Below are 27,913 nucleotides of genomic sequence, written 5' to 3'. Positions count from 1 at the left end.
TTGATGTTGGCTCCATTGTTAGTGACAATGAAGCCCCTCCTGAGGTTTGGCTTCCTGGTCAGCCATTCCTATATGCTCAGGCCAATGACAGCCAGCAACTCAACCGTTATGTGCGCCACGTCCATTGCCTTCACATGCAGCATGGCCCACCTGTGCTGTACTGCATGGGAAAGGCTGGCCACTGGTGGGGGCCCCTCTCTCTCTGCACTCCCCCCCCATGAGCAGTGAGGGACGGGAAAGCAGCATGCAAACATGCATTCCACTGATGCTGTTCCACAGGTCAGTTGTGAAATGCATGCTGGTGCTGGGCTGTGTTGACTCCAGCATGCCTGTCATGAGCTCCTTGCATGCCCCATACAGGGCGGGGACCACCCTCCAACTGAAGGTGGTCCTTGAGGGGATCTTATAGTTGGGGTGTGCACCTGGAGTAGCTGGCGGAAGCTGGCATTCTCCACCATCTGAAATGGCTGGTCATCTAGAGCCATCATCTCACCTATGGTCTGGGTTACAGGATATTGGTGTGCACAGCCAGGACACATGTTGCCTGACAACTGTGTCCAGTGCTTGACAGGGAGCATCCCCAGCTTCATAGAATCTGGTGCACAACTCTTGCCAGTGCTAGTTGAAGGCACACAACTAGGCATGCTAGTGCTGTCAGCAGCAGTAAGGATGTCAGGATGACGCTGCAAGATGTATTGCCATATCAAGGATGGGCCAAATGTTTGACATCCTTCCCCCTGCTGACTTGTGCCTTGTAGTGGATACAAGAAGCATGGTTTGGACACTTTGAATAACCTCAAAGTGCTTCCAAACATTACTTGCACTTGCATTTCTTTACTTGCATTACTTGCATTTACTTTCACCTTGGACTGCTTGTGTGAAAGTGGCTCTGCTGGGGCTGCTGGCTTCCCACTGCCACCACCACCACCACCACCACCCCACTCTCTTTCTGGGTATGAGAAGGGTCAGGTTGAGGCTGTGAGACAGCTGGCTCCTCCTCAGACTCGGTCCAAGAAAACCCAGTCCCATATTCCATGTTGATGGTGGGAGTCTCACTAAGGGGTGAGATGAATGGGCGGGGGAGGGGACGAGAGAGGGGCTGTCTGGCTGAGCCAGCAGCTGCCGAGCCCTCTCTTTCCACACCCGCCATGGAAACATCAGCTTCCCTGGCAGGGGAGCATTCCTCCCTAGCATTGCCAGCAGGTGCTGTGGGTGGTGGGACCTGTGGTGGTGCAGGGCCAGCAGGCTCTTCCAGATAGGAGAGCCTGCATGAAACCTTCTTGCCGGGGGTGAAGAATTGGGGAGTGGCAGCTGTGACTGTTTCTCCTGCGTTCCCTGCCCCCCATTTCCTACACCCACCAGCATCAGGGCCACTCCTCCCTCTGATCTCCACTCGGCTCTGAGCCTTGCTCAGGACATGGCAAGTGTCACCCATCACCCTGACCTTACCAGGGGTTTTAAAAAATTTCTTTTAACCCCCCCCCACCCTAGCACCCACATCCACACCTGCACTGACTGCCCACCACCTAACACACTACAGATAACTAACAACTACACAACAACGGTACACTACACTACACTACACTACACAACTCACGTGTAAAAAAACTGCCTGTAAACACACACACACAAACACACACCAAAGACAGCAACAACAGCAACCCTCTCTCTAAACCAGGAAGGCCATGTTTACATACCAAATCTAGAGGGGAAAGGGGTTAAAAATAAAAGGATTTATTTTATTTCTTAAAATATTTTTATACTGCCCTAAACTTACATCTCTGGGTGCTTTATTTACAACAGAATAAAAACAGAGTAAAACATTCGTTGACAAAAATGGGGGCGGGGGGTGTTACAGACCAGGCCCGACTGGTATACCAAATATGCTCATTAGCTAGTATACAAAATCAGGTCTGGCTTCAAGTTCTTTTATATGGTGACCCATGTTGGATCTGGGCGCAAGGAAGAATGGAGATGCAAACCACTCCTGAAAGAGTTCAATGGGCTTTATTGAGTATATAAGACTAGCAACATAATCTAGCAAAGCAGAAAGCAGAACACTCTATTAATATTAGCAACAGTATTTAAACAGAACATCTTGGTCAGTACCAATATATTCCACCCAGTGTGCCTAACTAAATTATGTGTGTGCAATTAAATCTTCCTAGAGCCTAGTACAGTTTAGATACAGGCGGAAAAGGGTGGGGGGAGGAAGGAAGGCTCAGGGCTGGCATAGTTTTGGGGTGATTAGTAGAGGGAAAAGGGGGAGGAGAGGGGAGCAGGGAAAGAGGAAGGGATGAGTGGATCCCAAGCAGCATATTTACCAGGAACCGAGGCTGGAGAGAGAAGAATCACTTCAGTTGAAGGAGTGAGGCACTGGCGGAGACAGGAGCTGTGCAGTTGCTTCAGATCAGGCAGCTAGGGCAGCAGAACTCAGGCATTGCTGTAGTTTCTGTTCATGAACAGAGTTCCTGCTTAGCCCCGTAGCTTTAGCAGCAAACTCTGGGATCTTGTGAGCAGCTTTGCTGTAGGCAAAGATTGCTGAGCTCTGTCTCAAAAAGCCCCATTCTTTATAGTGTATTTTTTCTTTGATCTATACAAATCTCATCGTTTCCTGGGTTCCCCAGAAGGGGTGACAAAGCTGTTACTTTCAGGACAATGTCTTTTAATCAATCAGGATATTGGCCAGTTCAGAGAATTCTGAATCTCATCTTCTGAAATCTGTGCACTCAGGAAGGGGGGGGGGGAAGCAAGTGTTAGTGGAAAGACTAAATCTACAGGTGTTCTCCCAGGATGGAATTCTATAGACAGCAACTGAGTAATCCCCCTTGGGGCATGGCAGAGCCAATCATTGATAATGATTAGCATAGATTTCTTCCACAGACATTATCTGATAGTGAGTTACATTTTAGCATATTGATTAGCTCAAGCCCAGCCTTTATGCTATCTTAAGTATCCAGTTTCACAATGCAATGCTGGAATGTCTCACCCAGAGGCCGAGCAGGCATTTCACCCAGAGTTCAGGTGTGATTCCATCTCTTAATATAAAAATGAAATCAGACACAGGTCTATATTCCAGTCCTATATTCCACAAACTTCTGAGTGGTGCACTACATATTCCCCCTCTTCTTATGCAGATTTTGCTCCAGGCAAAATTGCATAAGACAGACAATACTTATGTCATAACTCATAGTTGCATGTTCACAAGACAGCAGTGGACAGTCTCAATGGCTATCCCTGCTTCTGTCAGTAGCTAACCCAGTAGGGTTTTTCAAAAACTCACCAGCAGATGCATCTTTTTTAAAAAACAAAAACAAAAATAAAAACATAACCTCAATATTGCTGTTGTGATCTAGAGTGTGGATCAGAGGTGTGCACCCCCTCTTGTCCAATTTCCTTTTGAGTACATCTCCCAGCTACATTTGCTGTAGTCACACAAGCACATGTCTGAGAGAGCATTTTATATGGCCAAATAATTTCCCAAGCATTTGCCTTCAAATGTGGCAGAGTTTACAACCTCACAGATCCCACAGCAATTGCCCTTTGTCCTTGGGGTCCCAGATCACAGGGGTCCACAGAGTGTGGTCCTGCAATCCAAGAGGCCAAGTGTTTTTATACATTTAAATCATTGTGGCACCACCCAACAAACAATTCAAAACTACCCTCCATCAAATATACACCCAATCAATTATACATTCCTATAAACTCAACATGTAAGACTCTAGCATGAGGGCTAAACCCATAAGTATAACATAGGTAAACATGAATGCATATGTACCAATACATTTTGCAAAGGACTTCAGTGTTCAGTGTGCAAATTGGGCAGGGAGTTCAATAGAATGACCAGGCACAATGCCTTGGTCAGACATAATCTACTTCTGTCTGTCTCTCCCCCTCTGGGCTTCTTCTCTTGGCGAGCATTGGCAAACAATAGTTCCTGCTGACATCTATTGTTCAGTGTAGGTTGTGGGGGTTTCAGGTTTCAGGAACTGGGGTTCGTAGCAGTTGGGGTGTGCAGGCAGTCTGACTTGGGGTTCAGTTTTTGGCATAGGCGCAGCAGAGTGGGCAGGGTTCCTGAAATCAGGAGGGTCTTTGCATCTGGAGCAGTCAAGGCAGAATGGGTGTTCTACCCTCCAGGGTCGGTGTGCAGCAGGAAGCAGGAGGGTCTTCAAGCTGTGCAATCCAGGCAGAGTGGGTGGCCAACCCTCCAGGGCTGTTGTGCTGCATCCATCAAGAGGAAATCAGCATGTCTCATCAAAGAACTGCATCCATCAGGAACAGGGTGTAGGGTGGTTAAAAACAATTCTTCCTTCAGTCTCAGTCCTTTCTCAGTCCATTCTTCTGTCTCTGCTTGCCATGGCCTCTCACAGATTGAACAAAGAGGGGAGTGGGGGGGGAGCTCTAGCAAGCAGGCTGGGAATAGAGTTAGGGTTCAGGAGGAGTAACACTGAAGAGAAAAGCAACGTGCAGATATTTGAAGAGAAAGCAGCAGGGGTGGTGCCCTCTGTTTCATCAATTATCTGCCCTTTGGATGCTGGTGTCTAGATAACCTTGACTAGATGCATCCTGAACTGGAACAGCTAGAGCTGTGCCAAGTTTCCCCCCTCTTGCTCCAAAAACAGCTGGAGCTGACATATTAGCTTGGGAATCTGCAATGCCAGGTTTTCCCCTCTGGCTCCAGAGGATCATGGTTCCTGTGATCTCTGGCTTTGCAAAATTTGCCTAAATGTCCTGCAGGGGGAGTGTGCCTTACTCAACCCCTCCTGGATCAATGGGTCTTTTATTTACACTACAGTTACTTCCTCCAGAGATCTCTTGAATGGATCTTCCTAGTTTGTTTCCCTCCTCTGCTAATTTAGTGATTTCATTTTTCTGACACAGCTCTCTTGTGCAAAGCATGGTCTGGCTAGTCACCTGTACTTTTGTACTTTTCAAACAACTGCTTTCAGGGGTGTTCAATTGACCCAATACCAACCCATCAACTTCCTGTTGTGATTGGACTGGGGCCAATTGGACTTCTCCAAACTTCTGGGTTTCTGCCAGTATGTCAGATGGGGAGTCATACCCTTCACCAAACTGCTGTGCACATTCACAAGATTCAGCTAAGCTGTCTGGTTCCAATGCTGGCAACACTCTTTGTTGCAAACATTCCTCATTGGCAGGGCCTGCCTTTGCAGAAGCCAGCCTATATTTCAAAGATTCCTCTGTTGGCAAAGCAGAAACATCTTTCTGCTGCACCAATTTTTTACTAACAGGGGCCATTCCAGCCTCTGCTTCTGTGGAAACCAACTTGGGAACCTGGCTCTTCCAGGATTCCTCCCCCTCTGCTATCGAGGCAGAGACAACTGGGCTGGCGTGCCCTGTTCCTATAAATTTCTCTCTCTGTGTTGGTGTGGTGGAACTGCCATCAGTCTTGGCCACACCCTGTTTCAAAGGCTCCTCTATACTATGTCTATTCTGATCCCAAGAAGTTTTTCCCAAAAGATGCCAGTTTTCTTGGCTTTGCTCAGTATCTTCCCTGGCATCAGGGCACCCCTACAGGGCAAAGGTGGGTGGGGGAGGGAAGTATGTCCCTGTTTGCATCCCCACCTGGGGTTGCATCCCATAGCTGACTCCAGTTACTGTGGTGAATGGGTTGTAGGCTGGCTGAGGGACTGCTGGTGGGGATGTTATATAGGCTGGGGCCCCCTGGGCCCTCTCGGTTATGGCAGCAGTTGAAGCAGTCTGTGGGGAAGCTTGCTGTGACCTCTCCAGTGCCTCCACCTTGCTCAATATCTTATTTAAGGTTTGAGACAGATTTGAGTCACGAGGTCCAATATTTTCTCTAACAGCCTGCACTGCCCTTCCCTTCTCCTGATATCTTTCTGGGGGAACCCACACCTGGTTTTGAACTGGGCGGCTAGCCAGTTCCTCAACCCGGTGTCTGAGATCTGCTGTGGCAGCCCCATCCCATTTTTCCATATTCTCTCCATAGTCCCGCAGCGAAAACCAAAGCTGGGTCCTTTCAGACACTGGCTTTTGTAGGTACTTTCCCTGCTTATCGAATCCTTGGCTCTCTCTCTGTGTGGAGACAACCCCTCCCTTGTTACTGTAGCTCACAGTCTCAGTGACTGCTGCTACCTTGTGTTTACTGGGCTTTCCAGTTTCCTCAGGAGCTGGTTCAAAGCCATGCTAGCTGACAATACACTGAACTAGCTCTAGGAGATCATTGAAATTGCCTGGCTCATTCTCCCCTAGCAAGCCCACCTTTTCCTTGTACCATGGAAGGAGTCCCCAGATCAGGGCTTTTAGATCCCTCACGGTCCAAGCAGCCTGGGCAAGGGTGCCTGCCCCTGCTGGCACAGCCACTAGACCGGCCAGATATCTTCCCATTGCTGCTCTGTAAAGGAACTGTGTTGGGCATTCACCTCTCCTTTGCTTGGCCGTGATTGCATGCTCTTGCATCGCCCCAGCTGGAAGTACCACGGCACACATGTCCCGGCACGCTCCCCATGTATCAAGGGTCTCTACACCTTGAACAACAGCTAGGTTTTGGGAGAACTTAGAAATGAGTTGGGCCTGTAAACCAGCTGGTGCAGCTGCACGGATCAAGGTCCGTGTTTCTTCTATGGTTAATCTTAAATCATGTTGAAGCCTAACTAGCCCTGCCATCCATTCAACAATAGTGTCTGGGCCTAATGGGACCATTGTTTTGGCTAGCTCCCTAGCCTCAACTAGGTCCATGTTCTTGACTGTGACAGCGGTTCCTTCTGGCTGCCCCTGCGCATCAAGCCTAGTAGTGACTGAGGGAGTAATCGCTGCTATAGGATTCACTTCCTGGGAGGCAGTGCGTTCTCGGGCCGGTCCCTCAATCGCTGCCACAGGCTCCCAGCTGGGATCGGGCTCTGCTCCCGTGATGCTAGAGATCTGTAGGGTCTTCTGCTCTAGTTGTCTTTTTAGCTGCTGGACTTGAGAGTGACAATCACAAGGATTGTCCTTCCTGACTGCACTACAGGGGACACACACATTACAACAATTTAATTTTTTTAAAATAATATTTTAACACAGTATTAAAACCATTAAAACCATTAAAACAACATTAATTAAAAGCTTGAGTGAAGAAATGTGTTTTTAAAAGACTTTTAAAAAGCTGTCAGAGATGGGGAGGCTCTTATTTCACTAGGGAGTGCATTCCAAAGCCTTGGGGCAGCAGCGGAGAAGGCCCATCTCTGAGTGGCCACCAGACGAGCCGGTGGCAGCTGCAGACGAGATCTTCAGCAGATCTCAGTGGGCAGTGGGGTTCATGCAGAAGAAGGTGTTCCCTTAAATACTCAGGGTCCAAACTGTTTAGGGCTTTATAGGTTATAACCAGCACCTTGTATTTTGCCCGGAAACATATCGGCAGCCAGTGTAGCTCCTTCAATACAGGAGTTATATGGTCTCTCCGAGATGACCCAGAGACCAGCCTGGCTGCCACACACTGGACCAGCTGTAGTTTCCAGGCTACATACAAGGGCAGCCCCACATAGAGCGCATTACAGTAATCCAGTCTGGAGGTTACCAGCAGATGTACCACTGTTTTGAGTTCATTCACCTCAAGAAACAGATTGTCACACCCTCAATCTCAGACAGCGAGGAGGAAGGGGAAGCTGTCAACTTTCCAGCCGATGCAGGAGTGTCTGAGGGGCAGAGCCTGGCTGTCAGTGTTCATGAAATGGCTGTGGTAGATCCAGCTAATGATTAAGAGCAGGCACAACAACCTGAGACAGCAGAAATTGTGAAGGACCAATCCGAAGAGGAGCTATGCAATCAACCTCCACTGACTCCACAACAGCGGCATCTTACGAGATGCAGGACTCAACTAGAGACTATTAGGAGGAGCAAATGCCTCTTGCAGAGGGCTGATAAGCCTTGAATTCCTGCCAGCTGGGAGCTCTCGGCTTGCACTATAAATTACATCACCAACTTTCTACTCACTGCTGAAAAGCAACATTTGTCAACCTCTGTGTCGACAGTGTGCAGCCAAGTCTGGTCAAGATGAACTTTCCGAGCCATATCCTGTTGCAGCAGCTCCGTTTTGTCCCGTGATCTTCCCTGGCAGTCGGCCAGACCCTGACACAGATGCAGCTGGCGTATCAGCCGAAGCTGATAGAAGGCACTTCTGGCCACTGCCTCAAACTGGGACACCAGGGAGAGGCTCGGATCCAGAAGCACTCCTAGACTGTGTACCTGTTCCTTCTGGGGAAGTGTGACCCCATCCAGAACAGGCAGATCAAAATCATCTCTCGAGTTCTGACACCGGAAAATGAGTACCTCCGTCTTAGCTGGATTCAGTCTCAGTTTGTTATCCCTCATCCAGCCCATCACCGACTCCAGACAGGCATTTAGGAAGGTTATGCCCTCTCCTGATGATGCTGACATGGAGAAATAGATTTGGGTGTCATCAGCATCCTGGTAGCACCGTGCACCAAATCTCCTGATGATCTCTCCCAGCGGTTTCATGTAGATATTAAACAACACTGGAGACAATATGGAGCCCTGGGGAACACCATACAAAAGTTCAGATTTTGAAGAACAGCAGTCTCCAAGGGACACCATCTGGAACCTGCCTGAGAGGTAGGAGCGGAACCACTGCAAAGCAGTGCCTCCAACTCCCAACCCCCTCAGACGCTCCAGAAGGATACTATGGTTGATAGTATCGAAAGCCGCCAAGAGGTCCAGAAGTACCAACAGAGTCACACTTCCTCTGTCAATTCCCAATTGGAGATCATCCATCAGGCTGACCAAAGCAGTCTCCACCCCATAGCCAGCCCGAAAGCCAGTTTGAAATGGGTCAAGATAACCTGTTTCATCCAAGACTGTCTGGAGCTGGGAGGCCACCACCCTCTCAATTACCTTGCCCAGCCACGGAAGGTTGGAGACAGGCCTGTAGTAGTTCAAGTCCTAGGGATCCAGGGGAGGCTACTTCAGAAGCAGTCTAATAATTGCCTCCTTAAGACAAGGAGGCATCCTACCTTCCCTCAGAGACACATTTATAATCTCTACCAGGCCTTCTACAACAACGCTCCTGCCAGATAATATAAGCCACGTCGGACAAGGGTCAAGAGAACAGGTGATAGGTTGCACCATTCCAATCAGCTTGTCCACATCCTCAGGAGTCACAAACTGGAGCTGATCCAACCTAATCACACAAGAGGAGTCGCTGGACACCTCCACATCAGACACTGAGGTAATTGTGGAGACGGAGTCTAAGTCGGCCTGAATACAAGAGATTTTTTCCACAAAGAATTCATTAAACACATCACAGCGGGTAATCAATGGTTCCAGATTCTGATTCAAGGGAGGAGGGGCACGTACTAGCCCTCTCACAACCCTGGACAACTCCGCCGGACATGAACTTGCGGATGCAATACGGGCAGAAAAGAATAGCTTCTTTGCCTCACGTATGGCCTGAGCATAGGTCTTCAATGAGCTCTATGTTGCAATCTGTTGGATTCAAGCCGAGTCTTTCTCCACTTGCGCTCCAGTCGTCTACCTCGCTGCTTCAGCCCCCGTAGTTTACCCTCTGACATTCTTCCTCGTCAGCTGCATAGGAGTCCAGGGGCTTCAGGCCGAGCAGAGCAGCACATCTGGCACTCACTCACAGCCGGGGGTGGGGGGGGAGGACAGATGGGGGTGAGCAAGGCCATTCACCCACCCAAACAACAGAAAACAACCACTATTAAAACAAAAGCCTTAAAGCAAAAGGCAAAAATAAAGAAAGAATAAAAATAAAAACCAGAGAGAATAAGCCTGCCTCTTTCAGTCTAGTCACAGGCCCACTACAGTCCCAATAACTAAATAACTAACTAACTAACTGCAGCAGCAGGGTGAAGGAGGCCCAGACCTGAGACCAGCAGAAGGATCCCAGAGACAGGCGGCTGCTGGCTGGCAGCATCCAGGAAAAATGAAATAAAGAAATCAGGAAAAATCCTGATTTTTGGCAGAGTGGTGGTGGGGGAGGCTAAAGGCCTAGCAGGCCAGAGCCTGCAACCTAACTAGCTGGCTGGGCAAAAACAGGGCAGGAGGCATTGCTTTAAAAAATAGAAACAGCCAGCCTAGAAAAAAATAGAAAAATCCTAGAATGAAAAATTAAAAAAAGATTGGAAACCCCTCTGAAGATTCTAGTCGGCCAGCAGGCAGGCAGCAGCTCTCTCCAATCTTCAAGCTCAAGAAGGAGTGATTTTCCTAGGCCAGGGGATGGCCTTAAATATACTTGGAATCCTCCTCTTTTGCTGTACCCCCTCTTGTACCTCTCCCTGGCCAATGGGGTCACAGTTGCCACAACAACAGTCAGAATGGCATGATTGGCCAGCCAACCACAGCAGAGGAAACAGCTAGCCAATCCGGGCAGTGGCAGGACAGCCAATCTGTGAAAGTGAGACATGATGTCATAAAATGTCCACCGACACTCGTTCTGCATGAAATGGCGGCTCCAGCCATTGAGCCACTTTCGAGCCGGCTTGATTCAAACTGGGCTCAGCTTGAACTTGGAGTGGCCCCATTTTTTATGGGGCCGCTTCAGCTCAAGCTCGAGTCTTCAGGCTGAGCTGGCTCAATGTCCAGCCAGCCTGATTCTGAGCCAGCTCACACAATCCTAGATTGATTTTTTTTAGAAAACCAAAGAAACTCCATGTTTGCCCAGAATACCACATTCTAACTCAAAGTAACCCCAGCCCAGCTCAGGGACATCACGGCCTCTCATGATCAACGTCGTTATCTCTCTCCACTAAATTGTATCTAAGAAACTTGGTTCTCACAAGGTTCTCACTGTTCTTTGCTGACAGTTAAGAAAACAGGATTTAACCAAATAAGGAGTGATCACCAGATGAACAATGAATCATTCGCATGCGTACTAGATACTTAGTCCACCATTTTATTGCCACGTATACTATGTCTAGGGTGTCAGCATCCATTTTGTTGATTGTATAAAAGAAGAATTTCAGCTGTAATCAATTCATATTCAATGTAGAGCCATTAGCCATTGAATACTTTGCAACTGCAGTGCAATAAAAGCCTCTAAAGAATTCCCACTGAGTCTGTTTGATTGGCTGAAGGCGGACCCAGGGATGAACCGAATTCACATCACTAGACCATACCTAATTTTTCTCAAAGATTAGTTAGTGCTGCCTTTTGCCCACAACTGAGACGCTACTGGCTAGTGCTGCTGCAGGAACCAGAAGGAAACACACACACAGGCTTCCATGCAAGCCCCACCCACATGCTGAACAGCTGACTGTCGGTTGGGTGAAGGATGGGTGTAGCAGTGCAGCAGCAGCCTGTGAGCGAGCAGGGGAAAAGCCATGGGGGAGTGTAGTCACACTGGCTGCTGCCGCTGCCCACCAGCTGTCCAAATATGGGGGAAAGAGTGTCCCGTATGGGACAAGCACTTTCCCCCCAAATTATGGGATGTCCCAGCCAATCCGGGAGTGTTGGCAAACCTATATACTCAAAGCCCTCTCCAGGGTTGCCAGTCTGCAATCCAGAGAGCAGTTAACAGTTTAAATGCCCCAATACAGAGGGAAAAGTGGCATCCACAACTTCTCTCATCTACCCCCTCCAAGGTCTGGTTGTCCACCAGTCTTTCCTTTGTTTGCCAAGCACATCATGATGACAAGACCTGGAGGGGAGTGGATGACAAGACCAAGGAGGGCACAGGTGGAAGAAGTAAAGGCTACCTCTTCTCCCTATGCACTTGGGAATTGAAAAGTGATGTTCTCTCTGGATTCCAGCCCGGCAACCCCACTATTCACTTATTCCTAGCCTTCCTCTATCACACAAGTCACCACAACCCAATCCTAATCACTCACGTAATCTACTCATAACACACATATAGGGGCTAGTCACATGTCCATGCATGGGTGGGGGTGGGGTGGGGGGAGAGGCAGTTCTCAGCCTACCTTCTCCAGATGATCATGCGCAGCCCCTGCAGCACGTAAGTCATGTGCAAACACGACCTGCACTGATGGGAGCAGTGTGGATAAATAGGCTGAGACTCATTATCCCAGCCTCCGCATATCTCACAAGGCACTGTGTGCTGATCGCTGAGCCTTGGGGAATTCCCCAGTCAGTTGGCACCCATCTCTGTGTCTTCTTGGCTCCGTAAAGCTGAGCAGATGCACAAGCCTGGCAACTGGGTTAAAGGAGTGCCGTGTTGAATAACCACATGAATTCCAAGGTTTTGTAGGATTAGGAAACTATCCTTGACTTGTAACAACCCCCCTCCCCCTGAATTATTTCATCCATTTAAGGGGGTTGCTGGGTCATGCAGGTGCGGCTGCTGGCGGGGGTGGGGGGGCATGGCTGTCAGTGTGAATGTCCTGCTGTCCCTGGAGTGGGGGTGGATTCAGAAAATTTCAGCCAGTGCACTTACACTTCCCCAACCCCCGTACTGCTTAATTACCTTCTTGAAGTGGAGGAAAAGGAAAATATACTCCTTCTAAGTGTATGAGTAGAATACTGGGGGATTCTCTTAATTTTTCACCTGGCACTTGCTCCCTGTCTAAGTGGGATGGTCTGTGTGAACAAGAAGCTTTGTGAAATCATGGGGGTTGTGCAATTTTGTTGTTGTTTTTACAACTGCATTGCTAATCAGGCTTCTGATTACCCCGGGGATAACCCTTCAAGACATGCCCCCCCCCTTGTGTTCCTTATTCAGGCAATATAATGCAATGAGAGCCAGTGTGGTGTAGTGGTTAGAGTGCTGGACTAGGACCGGGGAGACCCGAGTTCAAATCCCCATTCAGCCATAATACTAGCTGGGTGACTCTGGGCCAGTCACTTCTCTCTCAGCCTAGCCTACTTCACAGGGTTGTTTTGAAAGAGAAACTTAAGTATGTAGTACACTGCTCTGGGCTCCTTGGAGGAAGAGCGGGATATAAATGTAATAATAATAATAATAATAATGTTGGCAACCCTATAGGTGTAGGCATTTGCATCTTCCTAGCTGCTATTGTGGTACACTTAGCTCAGGAAATTCTGCTCTGAGGGTTTGTTATGGTATTTCCTATCCCTTTCAGGTGAGGCTATTGGCACCATGGAGACAACAATTCGGGAGCAGACTGAAGCATTTGACAACACCCCTTTACCTTCCACGTTCCTCCCTGAATGGATGTCAGACTTACCTGACCATCTCTCCCTTTCTGAAATCTCAGTCCCTGGCACCCATGAGCCTGTTTGGTGGCTCAAAGATCTGCTGCCAGACCTGGCCGCTTGAAGCTCAGCTAGCTGCCGGTGTGCGCTTCTTAGATGTCCGTTGTAAACTAGAAGGTGACCATTTCCTTATCTACCATGTCAACACCTTCCAGGAGGCTGACTTTTCTAGTGTCCAGAAAGACACATTGAGCTTTCTGAAGGAGCATCCACGGGAGACAATACTCATGAGGGTCAAAGAAGAACTTCCAATTATCCCCAATGCAGAGTTTGCCCCCCGTTTAGGACGATACTTGGATGAAGAAGGCCAAGGCCGAGTATGGGCAAAGGAGGCCATTCCCACCTTGGGTCAGGCTCGAGGCAAGGTTGTCATCTTGGAGGAATTAGAGAAAGAGGTGTTGGGAGTGCCATATGAGGAACTGAATGTGAGTGATGCTTGTTTTCTCTCCAGAATGCAAACAGGACAGAGTTAAGGGGGACCTTGAATGGGCAACCAGTGGCAATCAAACTGTCTTGTACCTCACCTTTTGCTCTGGCAATGGGCTCTTCACCAATCCTGAGGAACTGGCTAAAGACATCAATCAATGCTGTTATGAACTTTTGAGGGCTCAAGCTGCTCAAGCTGTTCGCTGGGGTGTGGTGATAATGGATTTCCCTGGCACCGACTGTATCCAAACCATTGTAGAGAGTAACTTAGAAACAGGGAGTGGCCACCCATTAGCTTAGCCTTTGTGATGAAACAGAACTGAAGATTCCAGAACAGTCAGGAAGATTTATTGGGATGCTTTGAAGTCATTGCCATCCTATGATAGTTTGCTCTCTGAAGCAAAGCAGCAAAGTGTGCCCTTTCCCTCTCTCCTTGCTCTTTTCTTCTATTAAAATCACAGCCCCAATTGAACTTTTTGCAATTTGATTGAGGTCAAATAGAATTATTACAGTGATTGTGGTAGGAATCAGATGCATTCAAGGTTATTCTTTATGCTGATGACATTTCATCCACCTTAATCAGTTCACATATCTCTATTAAGATGGTTTTCAAGAGTCTATGATATTTAGTCAAGCATCTGGATATGAAGTCAATCTTAACAAATTGTTCTAGTAAGAACTAATCTGCCTACTTCCTTTCACTGTCCCTACATCTGGACTAAATTTGGTACAAATCAGTTAGGCAGTTCACAAGTTAGCCCACTTGCACCTCAAACGTTCATGCGTCCACCATCTTGAATTAGTGTGGATGAGATAATCATAAACTTTGCATTTGAGGTGTCCCTATGTGTCCCTATAACTACAACTTTACCAAATTTGGTTCAAATTGGTTAGGTGGTCCACGTTAGCCCTCTTGCACCTCAAATGTTCACATGTCTGCCATCTTGGATCGGGTGGATGACATAATTACAAACTACACCATTGAGGTATCCGTACATGTCACTCACTACAAAAGTACCAAATTTGGTCCAAATCAGTGGGATGGTCCACAAGTTCGCCCACTTGTGCCTCAAATGTTTATGCATTTGCCATCTTGAATTGAGGTGGATGACATCATCACAGACTATGCCACTGAGGTGTCCCTATGTTTCCCTACAGCTGTAACAAATTTGATTCATCTTGGTCCAGGCACTGTGAAGTTGATTAGGCAGTTCACAAGTTAGCCCCCTTGAACCTCAAATGTCTACGCATCTGCCATCTTGAATCAGGGTGGATGACATCATCACAAACTACACCACTGAGGTGTTTCTACGCGTCCCTACAACTATAACTGATTTGGTTCATCTTGGTCCAGGCACTGTGAAGTTGATAGGGGGACACACAGACAGAATGCCGGGTAATCTCATAAGCCTGTTGGAAAGTAGGCTTAAAAACACCACATCAATTAATTAAATATTAATATCTAAATTAAAGACCAATGAAGCATAGTGTTTATCTATCAGTATCTTGTTTGAAAATCCAGTCAAATATTTGGGAATTTTTATTACTTTACTGAAAATGATTTATTTACTCTTAATTATGTATCATTTATTGAAGCAATTGAAAGAGATTTGTGCATATGGACTCAATTTAATCTGACATGGATTGATAGAAGAGCATCAGTACTGAGAATTAATATTTTATACACTGTTGGATTTGATAATGTAATGTAACATTAATTTAATATAACAGCAGCAGATTTTTGTCTGCTTTTAATGGAGGGCTATAGGCCACCTCCAGCCTCAGAGGGAGGGGAGTAACAGCAGGAGAGAGGGGATGCCCTCAACTCCTGCCTGTAGGCTTCCAGCAGCGACTGGTGGGCCACTGTGTGAAACAGGATGCTGGACTAGATAGGCCTTGGGCCTGATCCAGCAGGGCTGTTCTTATGTTCTTAATGGAACTATAAAAGACCAAGTATATCTGGGATTACACTACATAAAAATTGCACAGATAATTGATTGAATTCCCTCCGTTTTATGAATGTATTATGCTGCTTCCTGATTAAGTTATTGTACAATAGTGATTTGATAGTGATTTGTACAATAGCCTTTGTACATAGTCCAGAAACTTCAGTTGGTTCAGAACGCGGCAGCCAGGTTGGTCTCTGGGTCATCTCGGAGAGACCATGCTACTCCTTTACTGATGGAGTTACACTGCCTGCCGATAGGTTTCCGGACAAAATACAAAGTGCTAGTTATAACTTACAAAGCCCTAAATGGCTTAGGCCCTGGGTATTTAAGAGAGCGTCTTCTTCATTACAAGCCCCACTGCCCATTGAGGTCATCTGAGGAGGTCCGTCTCCAGTTACCACCAACTCGTTTGGTGGCTACACAGAGACGGGCCTTCTTGGTCGCTGCCCCGAGATTGTGGAATGTATGTGCTCCCTTTTGAGATACGATCCTCCCCATCTCTGTCAATTTTCAAAAAACACCTGAAAACCCATCTTTTCACCCAAGCTTTCTCAGCTTCCTAATATTTTGGGGTTTTAATTTCTGGTTATTTTTAAATTGTTAAATTGTTTTTAATTTTTTGTATATGTTTTAAACCGGTTTTATGTTATTGTAAACTGCCCAGAGACGAAAGTTTGGGGCAGTATAAAAATTTGATAGATAGATAGATAATAAATAAATATTCCAGAGCTTATTTTTGAGTAGGATAATGCTCAAGTTGTTAAAGTTTTCCCCCAATGGTATTACAGTGTAAATATGAAGGAGCTCTATTATACTTTAATTTAAATATCTCTAGAAAAGCAGTTCTAGAAGTATGGGCTAATTATAAAAACAAACTGGGCAGCATCCAGATTAATGCTGTACTTGTGTTAGAATGTTTCACACGTGCAACAAATTTCTTTGATCCCACACCCCATTGCTCCCAATATGAGGGTTACCTGGCCTCTAGGGAAATATTGCGGGGGCATTGGAGGCACCAGAGGGAAGGGGGGAATTGGCAAAAATTGTTGTGCATGTGAAACGTTCTGCTGTCCAGTATCTCCAGGTATTTCCTTGTTGGGTTCTTTACACCTAATGTCAAGTTTCATCTACAAGGCAATACTGCAGTTTGGTATGATCATAATATCGAGAGATTAACAAACAATAGCTGCTCATGAAAGGCCATTTTGCAGTTGTGGTGCTCTGTGAGTTGCGCTGTCACTAGTGGAAGATGACCCACCTGAATGCATTTTGTACAGCATCAAGGGTGGGGCATGTCACAGGGTGGACTCTGTGCAGAGCAGGGCAATGGTGTGGGGAGTGGGGCAGCACCAACAGGACATTTCACACATTTTTAAAGGTACAATCTGTTTCCTCACCACCACTCCTGCCCCAGCTGCACTATGAGCCACTGCACAGCTTTTCACTGCAGGGCCCCCTGCCAATATTTGGCACCCTAAGCTACTGCCTATTGCTGCCTAGTGCATGGGCCAGTCCTGCCTGCATTCATTAAAAAAAAGCCTTTTTCTTTTCTTTTTTTAAAATACAGCTAAAATTCATACTATAATCAAATTTTTAAAAAGGAAAAAGTAAGAAAACACACACAATCCCTCCCCCCTAACAATTTTATATAAATATTATATTATAAACAATGTGTATTATATTATTTAATATTTTAATATTAAATGTTTTTAACATTTCTGTACTAAAGTGGTGGCACCAGGGGAAAAAAATTGAAGGGGGTCACACAAAAGGAGTAAAGTGCATTTCTGGGTGGGTGATCTGCAATCCACATGTCAGATCTCTAAAACAGAAATGGGGGGGGGAGAGGAGGGTTCAACTACTCTTCTGAGGGGGTGCTCCCCCCGCCTCCATCCGGAGCTGCACTTGCTGTACAACTAATGATTTAGCGAGCAACTGATTTAGCTTGCATCTCAACTAACTCTTAGCCTGCGTCAGATTCCAGTTTCCCTTGTGGATTCCATACACAATGCTTGCATATATTTTCCATGTGGACCAGCCTCTTTTCAACAGCTCACTGCTCAGACTATTCTCCCTCCCTGCTGCAGTCAGGATTCCCTCCTCCTAATCTCTTGCCCAGATTGCAAGAAGGGGACAGACCTTCCCATGCTACCCCTTAGACTTCTAATTTCTTCTATAACTACATTATCAAGAGAAGAGTATTTTGTAGCTGGCAGTTTTGATCAACAAAATTACTCCTAAAAAAGGGATTTAAAAAACCAGACTCCTAAGAGGTAAGAAATGACAGTGTTTTCAGATGTAATATTATTTCCAGTGGAGTGGAAAATAATTATTTTTTTCTACTAGAGAAGCTAAGATGCATGCCTATATTTGGACTCTGCTGACTGAGATGGTGATCACACAACAGGTTTAAGTAGCTTTTGAGCCTTTCTTGTGCTACTGTTATTAACCTTTGGTCATTTGGAAGGGAAGCAGAGTAGAGGCATTTGTGGTGCAAATGGGTTTTCTGGGCAATATTGGCTTTATATTTGCATTTCAAACCTGATGGAGGCAAGGACCACTTTTAAGACTAATATGTGAAGATGCCCTGAGAGATGTTAAAGGGCCAAGAAGTATGACCAACTGACAATGGTAATACTTGCGATTTTTCTCTTCATTGGCCATATGTAGACTTTCAGAGAAAGAAGTCAGAGAAGTGGCTGTTCATACACTACCTGTGGTAGGAACATAGGAAGCTGCCTTGTACTGAGTCAGACCATTGGTCCATCTAGCTCAATATTATTGTCTACATTGACTAGCAGCGACTCTTTTTTCTCTTTATTTTTAAATATCTTTTTATTATTTTCCCAACAAGATAACCCAAATAAGAAAGGAACATAGAAAAAGAAGAAAGATAAAAGTAACTTTACAGTTAACATCTCTTGGACATCTCACATTTACATACATCATTTGGGGATTCAGCAGCCCTCTGTTCTCCACCCTACACACAGACACACACACCCTTGCCAAGAAATGTAAAAAAACCCCAGAGATAACACTTTAACTGGCTGTCCATTCTAGAAAGAAAAACCAAACCAAACCAACCAACCAACCAACCAACCAATCAACTTTATTCGGTCCATTGACCAGCAAAGAAAAACCAAATCTTGGATGGGGGTATTGCCCCTGTGCTAAATTGTAAATTATGAAAGGTTCCCAAATTGAAACAAATGTTTCATCTCAATATTCCGTAAGTAAGCAGTAACTTTAGCCATAGAGGCATATTCCTATAGCTTTAATAACCACTCATCTACAGTTGGGATTATTTGTTGTCTTCAATTAGCAGCATATAAGTTCCTGGCTGCAGTAATCATATACAAAGACAGCTTCACAAACTTGGTAGGAATATAGGATTTAGTCATATTTAACCAAAAAACCTCTGGAGAATAAGGGAAATTTATGTTTAAAATTTATTGCGTCTTACGGTGATTCCCGCCCCCCCCCCCGCCCAGAATTATTGTGCTTTGCTACATGCCCACCACATATGATAAAATGTCCCCACATGGCTCTTACACTTCCAACAATCTCCAGAGTAATTACTATCCATCTTTGCAACATCATGGGAGTAATATACCAGCGAAAATACATTTTATACCAATTTTCCTTTAAGGTACTATTTGCTGTAAATTTAATGTTCACCTTCCATTGGTACTCCCATTGTTTCATATCAATTGTCCTGTTTAAATTTTGCATCCACTTAATCATACTGTCTTTTACCTGTTCTGTTTCTGAATCATATTTCAATAGCGACTTATGTATCAATCCTAGTAAATGATTGGTATTTTTAGTAATTAATACTTCGAATTCTGTTAAGGCTCTAAGTTTGCCACCTTGTCTCTGTATTTCTTTCTGAACTATAGTACTAATTTGCAGATATTGAAACCATGAGGGCTCATTGGACCATTCTGAAGCAAAAGTCTGGATGGGTTTCATTTTTGTTTTTCCTATAGTTAAGCTTTGCAAGTTGTATGCTTTCTCTCTCCAGTGGGCAAAATTTCTAGGATTTTCATCTCCATGGAAAAAGATATTTAAGATAGATGCCAAAGTGATAGCTCTGGACTTATCCTATTCTTATATTTGTCCCAAACATGTAATTAGCTACTTCTAACTGTATGGGATTTTATGTTATGATCTTTCCTTTTTATATTAGTCCATAAATACTTATGTAACCCTTCTAGAAGGTCAGACCCTTCCATAGCCATCATCGAACCATATGGTTCTCTAATCCAGTCTGAAATCCATGTCAAACAACTGGTGGGATGATATAATTTCAAATTAGGAACAGCCAATCCTCCCCGTTCTTTTACATCTTGCATGACCCTGAACCTAATTCTTGGTTTTTTATTGGCCCAAATAAAAGAATTTATATATCTCTACCACATAGTAAATGTCTTATCCTCAATTTTAATAGGGATCATTTGAAATAAAAAGTTCATTCTTGGTAAAATATTCATTTTGACAGATGCTATCCTTTCCAGCCAAGAAATATTTAATTTTTTCCTCCTGGTTATATCTGCCATAATAAGGCTCCACGACGGTAAATAATTATTCTTAAACAGGTCTTTGTTATTTGCTGTTAAATTAATCCCCAAATATTTAATTGGTTTTTCTGTCAATTGAAATCCAGTCTTGTCTTTCAAATATAATAGTTCTGTGTCTAAGAAGTTCCATGTAAGGATCTGCATTTTGTTTTTGTTGATCTTATATCCTGAAACCATGCTATAATGATTTATATGCTCCATTATTGAGTCCTTTGGTTGAGTAATTGTAAGAACCACATCATCTGCATACAATTTTGCCTACAAGCCGCGACTCTTAAGGGTTTCAGGAGATGGGAAGAGAGCTCTGTTGGGCAGGGCCCTGAGTGCTTGCTTCTGCTCCACCCCTTCCAAGTAACAGCTACATAAGATCCAGCTGAGCCAGGGGCCTGGGAGATGGGAAGAGAGCTCTGTTGGGCAGGGCCCTGAGTGCTTGTTTCTGCTCCACCCCTTCCAGGTAACAGCTACATAAGACCCAGCTGAGTCAGGGTGTGAGCCTCTTGGTGTGGACCAAGGGGCGAGAGCACAAGGGCTCTCAGCCTTGTGGCTCTCAGCTAAGTGGAGAACAGCTGGACTGCAGAAGCCAGATGAGAGCCAAGATGGCATTCAGCCAAGACTCTGCTTTGGGAGCTCTGTAGCTTTTTACTGTTTTATTCTCTTTTAATGAGCTCAAGATTTATTTTAAGTTTTCAACAAGTGTCTGCAGTTTCTCCTGTGTACTCCCCCCCCCCCCCCCGCTGGAGTTGTTATTTGTATTTTTTGGAACCTTTTCATTCTCTTGGAGTTTCCCTATTTTTCACCCTTATCTGCCGGAGGAATGAATTCAAAGAAATGAGCCCTCTCATTGCTGGAGCAACAGCCTGTTAAGATGACCATTATGTGAAAGGTAAATATCTTGAGAATTATATCAACACATTTCCCACCAAAAATAGATATGCTGTGTTGGACGATGAGGTTTCTAACTCGCACAACCAACCCCCCTTTATTGATGTTTCTTCTCTGGCAAAGAGGACTCAGTAATTAACTGAGGCTAACCCTGATATTTCTGATGTTGATACACTTGAAATCCTTTCCAGGCAGACACTATTAATTCTCAAAACACTTTTGGACATCTATGAAAAAATACACAAACTGGATGGGAAAATGGGAGGGTTGAAATCAGTTATCGACCTGGGGAGGCTCTTAATGCACAAGGAGCAGTTAATAACAAATTCCATAACAAAGGGCTTGGCTATAATAACTCACCAAGATACACCCTGCCCAGAGCTAGCTACGACACTTGGCATTATCCTTGCAAGCTCCAGAGAAATCAAGTCCCCATATCAGTTGGTAATTCTCCCCAGAATTATGGCCGCTAGTCAAGTCAGACAACAATAAGATGATCGTTAATACAACTCCTCGGGTGTAAATCTTCCATCCTCGATATGAAATCAGTTTATTGGTTTCCAAATGCTGGGTTTCACAAGAGATTGGTTGTGGCATTTTATCATGATGCGATTCCCTTGAAACTTTTTAGCATTCGTAACCATTTGGAAGGCTTTCAAATATTCATTACTAGGGTCATTGCTATCCAGAATGAATGTATATACCCTCTCTGTAAGAAAAAGCGGAGTGGCCAGATTGGTGCAGGAGACTTGGATGATGGCAGATATAGAACTGGAGGGCTATGTGTTCTATGGGTGGAGCCAGAGGGGGTTTGGGCTTATTTATCTCTACTAAATTGCGAGCAGGAATGGATGAGTTGGCATCATATCTCCATTTTGCCAAATCTGTTGCTATTAAGATGAAGGAATACAATATTCTGGTTATAAATGTATACATTCCACCACAGAAATTGCATGCTAGTATTAAGGAGATTTGGGAAGGCCTTAAACATTATCTTGATAACCTCTTGGCACAATTCTCAAATTTTTATTCTATAATTGGAGGTGATTTGAATGCTAGAATGGGGCCAAATGACGTTTGTTTGTATACAACTTACCAAAGCTATCCTCTAGAAAGAGATTGCCCGCCACCATTACAAAAATGGCAGATCAGGTTTGCAACCTAGCAGGTCGTATTTGGCTCGTACAATGAATGCACTAGATGTTTGAGCTAAACGGAGCGATGGATAAGGACACAGTGGGTGAATTTACCTGCTGGTCTGGGCTAAGAGTGAGAGTTTTGGACTATGTATTTGTATCACGAAATGTGCTTAAGTCTCTGATTCAATTTAGCATTGAGAGACGAATGGATAGTGACCATCTCCTACTGTCCCTTATATTAGAGACACTGGGGGATGGGGTTCACCTTGAGGAGGTTCTCCAGTTTGACTATTGTGAAGGTTCCCAGTTAATAAGGGCCAAATGGTCTCCCCGGATAGAAAAGCAAATCAAGGATATTTTGGCTGCAGATGACTCCTTACATCTCCATACGCTTACTTTGGCAGAGCCCCCACATGCGGGCATCCTTACCCACTATCAGACCTTTGTCTAGAATCCCCCTCACCTTGGCCTCGTGCTGAGGGGAGGGAGTTTGTCCCAGCCCTGCCCTGCACGAGGCCCAAGAAGCAGGCTGATTGGCCCTTTAGGTTTGGGGGCGTGGTTTCGGCCGTGATCGGCCGATCTATGCCCCAGGCTCCTCAGTTCGGCCTGGGCATTTGATGAAGGAGCTCCTTTCGTGAGCTCCTTCTTAGCATGCAGTTCAGGTGGGGATGCCCGATAGCGGGTGAGCGGCGCATTCAGCGGGGCCTTCAGGTCCGCCGCGGGCTGCAGAAGGAGGTGGCGGCGGCAGCGTTGCGGTCAGCGGAGATCTCGGCGCTCGGCTGTTAGGCCCCTTTGGCGGCATGGGCCTGTTCGTCGGAGGGCTTTAGCCCACTGGTTTGTTCCCCCCTCTCCCCCCTTGTTGTTGATGGTTATTCCTGCCGGTTAGGGCCTCTGGGTGGTTGTCATAGCTGGTTGGGGAGGGCGTTATTTGGTTGTTGGTTCCCACTGGGGCTGTGGGGTTTGCTATTTGGGCAGTGGCAGTAGCTGGGTGGTTGGTTTACACACCGGGGCAGCAGAGACTTTTGGGAGTGTTTGTTCCTGTGAGCTGCTTGCTTAAGGGTTTCTTACTTAGGGTACTAAGGCTCTGGGGATTTCTCTGCTCCTTAAGGGCCAGCTTGGTAATTTTCTCATTCACCCTGCAGTATTCTCTGTGCGTCCTTTTTAGTTAAGGACAGGGAGTGTTCAAATGCCCAGGAAGGCTAAAGAAAAGAAAGGGGGTGGCCCATTAGGCAGCCCAAGAGGCCCGCCCCCCCGCCATCTTCCTCGGATGAGGATGATGTGGAAATGGTGCTCATCAGGGGCCTAATCAACAGGATGGAAGTGCTGGAAAAGGCCAAGGCTGTTCCTTCTGATAAGGTTGCTGGCCCATCTGGAGGGGTGTGTGTGCCTCCCAAGGTTCCTCGTCGGACACGAGGTACTGCCAGGACCCAGTTGCTAAAGTCTCTCTCCAACAGGTTGGAAGCACTAGAGAAAGGTGGGGCCCCTGCGGGCCCATTTCCTCCCACAGAGCCGGGTGATCCAGGTGTGCCGCCGCCTAGTGGTCCAGTTCCAGGGCAGCTTTCGCCTGCGGTTCCACTGCCTCCATCGCCAGCGGATTCTGTTCCAGCACTCCCTTCACCAATGGTTCCCCTGCCCACTCTACCAGTGGACCAGTTCCCTGCGGACCCAGCCACACCGTTGGCACCGGGTGAGCCTGCAGCACCAACACCCCCCGGCGGCACCGGCCAGTGGCCTCCTGTTCCCTGGCCGATGCCTGCCATGGAGAGGAGGTCTATTGACGGCTACTAGTCAGAGGGCTGTAGACTGCCTCCAGCCTTGGGGGCGGAGTGCCTCTGGGTACCAGTTGTGGGGGAGTAACAGCAGGAGAGAGGGCATGCCCTCAACTCCTGCCTGTAGGCTTCCAGCGGCATCTGGTGGGCCACTGTGTGAAACGGGATGCTGGACTAGATGGGCATCCTTGGGCCTGATCCAGCAGGGCTGTTCTTATGTTCTTATGAGTAGCCATGGCGCAGAGCTGCACCACAGCTGCTCATGATTTTCAAAACCGGGTTTGCGGAGTGCTCGTGTGTTAGTCATGCTTAGCCTGGAGCTTGCGTTTCAGACTAATGTTGTGCTGGTGCATGTTGCATGTGTGCAAAAAGGTGTGCAACCGGTGGCAGGCCTCATATGTCTTGTAGGGAATGTTTGCACAGCATTGCAAGGGTGCAGTTCCAACCCCCCCCCGCCCCATGACCTAGCACATCTAGGCAATCTTCTTGCATGAGTGGAACATTGTGAGCCCTTTCTCATGATTGATGATAAAGTGCTTGAGGGCGAGCGGGGAGAAAGACTTGAACAGCTTACCTCCACGCAGATGATCCTTACTCCTGGTCTGGGCATGGAGATCATGTACCCAGATATGCAGCTGCCTCCTCAGGCAGCATGGAGGGTTGGGAACCAGGACACATGGCCCCAGCCCCTGGAACTGTCATAATGCACCATGCTGAATTTTATAGGGATCTCCCCATTGCCGGCCGGAAGTACCGTAGTCTCCTAGCCCTGGAGAGTTCAAGCAGCCCGGGCTGGCAGAAGGCGGCCTCTGGAGGCAGGTTTGCCGCCCGTCGCTGCCATGAGCCATGCAGCTCCCCGTGATTCTCACGCAAAGGCAAAACCGGGCTGCCCTTCCTAAGCCCGGTTTTGCCTGCGCATGAGAATAGCCTCTGTGTGTTTTGCAAGTGCAGGGTTAGTCAGGATGTTGGTCAGTGCTTACACAGTAAAACAAAAGAGACGGCTGTGTATTGAATCAGACTATTTGTACATCTAGCTCAGTACTGTCTATTCTGTCTGGCAACTGTTCTTTCGGCTTTCAGGCAGGGATTTTGCCCAGCCCTACAGGGAGAATTAATTAATTAATTAATTAATTAAACTAATAGACCACCTGACTCCAAAGGCTCTAGGTGGTTCACAAAAATAAACACCAAGGATCAACACCAATCAACACCAACAATACCAAGGACTGAACCTGGGATTTTCTACATGCGAAGTATGTGCTCTTCCACTGAGCTACAGATGGATATCAGCCTAGATGCATATTTATAGAAGGGGCATAGTTCATTTCTAGGGAGGGGCTCGGATGGTCTTTGCCCCACATGTTTGATCTGTGAAAGAAAAACAACAGTGTATGTCACAATTCTCCCATCCTAGATATAAATGGAACTGAGCCCATGGAGAATTGTTCTTTAGATGTCCTTTATAGATATCGACAGATGAAAAGAAAGAAAAGCACTCTGAGAATGTGAAAAGTGCCATTCCATGATGTAACGACAACAGTGGGGTTCTGGAGATCCAGCAACGGGAGTCTGGGGGAATTTATTTACTGTGAGCCCCTTCCCTCCACCATAATTTCTTCCATGTGAACAGTCAATTGTGCAGACATCCCAGTCATGTGATTTTGCTCTTTTTTGAGGCGACTAAATGACACGGGGACAGACTCCACAGGATTGGGATTTCACATAAAGACTCTGGCTCAGATGGGAGGTTATCTGTGCAATGGGTGTAGGAAGGGCTCATGCGCTCCAGCACTTCAGTATTTCAGCACTGCTCCTAGTGAATATGTAAACAGAGGCTGGAATTCTCAGGAAGCTGAATCCTGTTCCAAATACTACACGAGGCACTTTCCCTGTACTGTCATGGAACGCAACCACGGCATAAACATTGCCTTGCTTTTAAACTTGGCCAACAAACCTTATAATTCTGGTATAGTCTCTACAAATTTGCCTGTATTTTGCTGATATGTGTCCTGTCATTTTTTAATTATATAGATTGATCCATGGTCCAGCAACACTAGCTGAACGCCACATGTAGAATGGAAATCGACGGGCAGAACAAGAGTACAGATGCTGATTTCGTTATTCTGGGATTCAGCACCAGTGAAAGTTTGCAGATTATATTTTTTGTTTTATTCCTTTTCATGCACCTCATCACCCTCTCAGGGCACATGGCCATTGTGGTTGTAACCTTAGTTGATCTTGCCCTCTACACTCCCATGTATTTCTTCCTGCGCAACCTGTCTTTCATTGAGGTCTGCTACACTCTGGTCATTGTGCCCCAAATGCTGGCCAACTTTTTGGCCAGGAGCAAAAGAGTTTCCTTGAGTGCATGTGCTGCACAGATGTATTTCTTCATTGCCCTCGGGGGTGCTGAGTGCTTTCTGTTGGCTGTGATGGCCTATGACAGATATGTGGCCATATGCAACCCGCTACGCTACACTGTCATCATGAGCAGGAATGTCTGCATCCAGCTCCTGGTGGTGGCCTGTGTCAGTGGCTTCACAATCTCACTGGGACTCACCACGCTGATTTTTAGTCTGCCCTTCTGTGGCTCACACACAATCAACCACTTCTTCTGTGACATTCCACCTGTGCTGTTTCTGGCGTGTAGTGACACGCATGCTAATGAGGTGGCCGTGTTCCTTGTTTGCATGATGATCTTGCTCATTCCATTCCTGCTGATTCTTGTTTCCTATGTATTCATTACTAATTCCATCCTAAGGATCAAATGTACTGAAGGCCGGAAAAAGGCCTTCTCCACTTGTGCTGCTCATCTGGTCGTGGCAGTTCTTCACTATGGTTGTGCCATTTTCATCTACATTCGGCCAAAGGCCAGCTACTCCTTGGATAATGATAAGGTGGTCTCTCTGTTCTACACCAATGTTACACCCATGTTGTATCCCATGATTTATAGCCTCAGGAACAAGGAAGTAAAGGGGGCACTAAAGAGAGTATGGGAAAAGAAATTTGTTTCCATGGAAACGTAAGAGTCAAATGCCTGAGGCCTAGCTTTTATATGTGACTGAGATTTGCCAACTCACCAAGAAAGAAAATGGCCTGACCACTTGGGGATGGGGGTGGGGCTGTTACAATAAAAGTTCGATGGCAAGACTGGTTCCTTCAACCCTGCCTTTTATTTGCCTTTGAACACCCCTACTGAAAGACAGCTTTTCCATTGGACTTCACCCACAGTTCTCCACCCCTGGCCCCACCAAGAACTATTGGGATCTGCTACCCAGTTTCACTCCTGACCCTTGAAGGGTTCCATCTTGAGACCTCACCCAGGTACCAGAATTTTTGCTTTCGAAAGTGGGCAACTCTAGACTAGCCTTCTGTAGTAACTATTCACCTGTTATACATACCTGCCAGCTGCCTTGTTTTACCTGGGACAGCCACATTTTTGTTTTTAGTGATTCCCGGACTCCCAGGGAGGCCCGCTCAAATCCCAGTTTCGCTGCTGCTGCCTCCTCCTCCTCCCTCCTCCTCGCATCTCTGGCAGCTTCGTCTGCAGGTCTTGTTGGAAGTCTCGTGAGAGTCCAAAGTCCCCTCTCACGGGACTTTCAGCAAGATCTGCAGATAGAGTCGGAGGAGGGAGGAGGAGGCCCAAAGCCTCCACAGTGCCATGGCGTTGCCGCTGTGAGTGGGGAAGAGTCAGCAGCAGCCACCGGCTCCCTTCACAAAGTGGGAAGTATTCCTTGAAGAATTAAAAAAAGAGTACCAACCTTCCCCTGAGCATTCTGGTGTAAAAAATAGTGCATTCAGCTAATTTAAGTGGCAGGACTGCCCATTCAAAATGTAGAATCTGCAAGTTAGTGGGAATTGTTTTATTCAGAGCTTCTTAAAAATAAATGGGTTAAAAAATATTTGCCAGGTGTGTATATATATGTATGTATTAGGGATGTGCATGAATCAATTTTTTCAATTCAATTTGTACCCGAACTGAATCACTACCAATTTGT

General features: G+C 46.3%; 3 protein-coding genes across 6 annotated transcripts in view; 2 read left to right on the top strand and 1 right to left on the bottom strand.

The window, feature by feature from the left end:
• The window catches only part of LOC128348212 (oxidoreductase HTATIP2-like), a 43,004-nt gene extending 29,174 nt beyond the window's left edge, over positions 1–13,830 (bottom strand). The window contains exon 1 of the mRNA XM_053303944.1: positions 13,695–13,830. Coding sequence (XP_053159919.1) covers positions 13,695–13,748 — 54 coding nt within the window. The 5' untranslated portion in view covers positions 13,749–13,830. The remainder of the gene's footprint in view (positions 1–13,694) is intronic.
• A 7,041-nt stretch (positions 13,831–20,871) lies between these two features.
• On the top strand, positions 20,872–27,063 carry LOC128342194 (olfactory receptor 10Q1-like). 4 transcript variants are annotated; one of them, XM_053289214.1, is made up of 3 exons: positions 20,872–21,008; positions 23,601–23,833; positions 25,947–27,063. In XM_053289214.1, the coding sequence occupies exon 3, from the start codon at positions 25,991–25,993 to the stop codon at positions 26,939–26,941; it is 951 nt and encodes a 316-aa protein (XP_053145189.1). In that variant the 5' UTR covers positions 20,872–21,008; positions 23,601–23,833; positions 25,947–25,990; the 3' UTR covers positions 26,942–27,063. The 4 variants fall into 4 exon arrangements, with proteins under 4 accessions (XP_053145189.1, XP_053145192.1, XP_053145190.1 ...); XM_053289217.1 differs by having other exon boundaries at positions 20,890–21,008; positions 23,654–23,833; XM_053289216.1 differs by lacking the exon at positions 20,872–21,008 and adding an exon at positions 22,816–22,980.
• LOC128342193 (olfactory receptor 10Q1-like) overlaps positions 20,934–27,913 on the top strand; it is a 28,931-nt gene continuing 21,951 nt past the window's right edge. The window contains exon 1 of the mRNA XM_053289212.1: positions 20,934–21,008. The gene's annotated coding sequence lies outside the window, so the exon portion shown is untranslated. The remainder of the gene's footprint in view (positions 21,009–27,913) is intronic.

This window comes from Hemicordylus capensis, chromosome 2, assembly GCF_027244095.1.
Source record: "Hemicordylus capensis ecotype Gifberg chromosome 2, rHemCap1.1.pri, whole genome shotgun sequence".
Lineage (NCBI taxonomy): Eukaryota > Metazoa > Chordata > Lepidosauria > Squamata > Cordylidae > Hemicordylus > Hemicordylus capensis.
This window is presented reverse-complemented; position numbering and strand designations above follow the sequence as displayed.

Coding starts and splice junctions, on each gene's coding strand:
- LOC128342194 (XM_053289214.1), top strand. CDS start 25,991: ATGGAAATCGACGGGCAGAACAAGAGTACAGATGCTGATTTCGTTATT.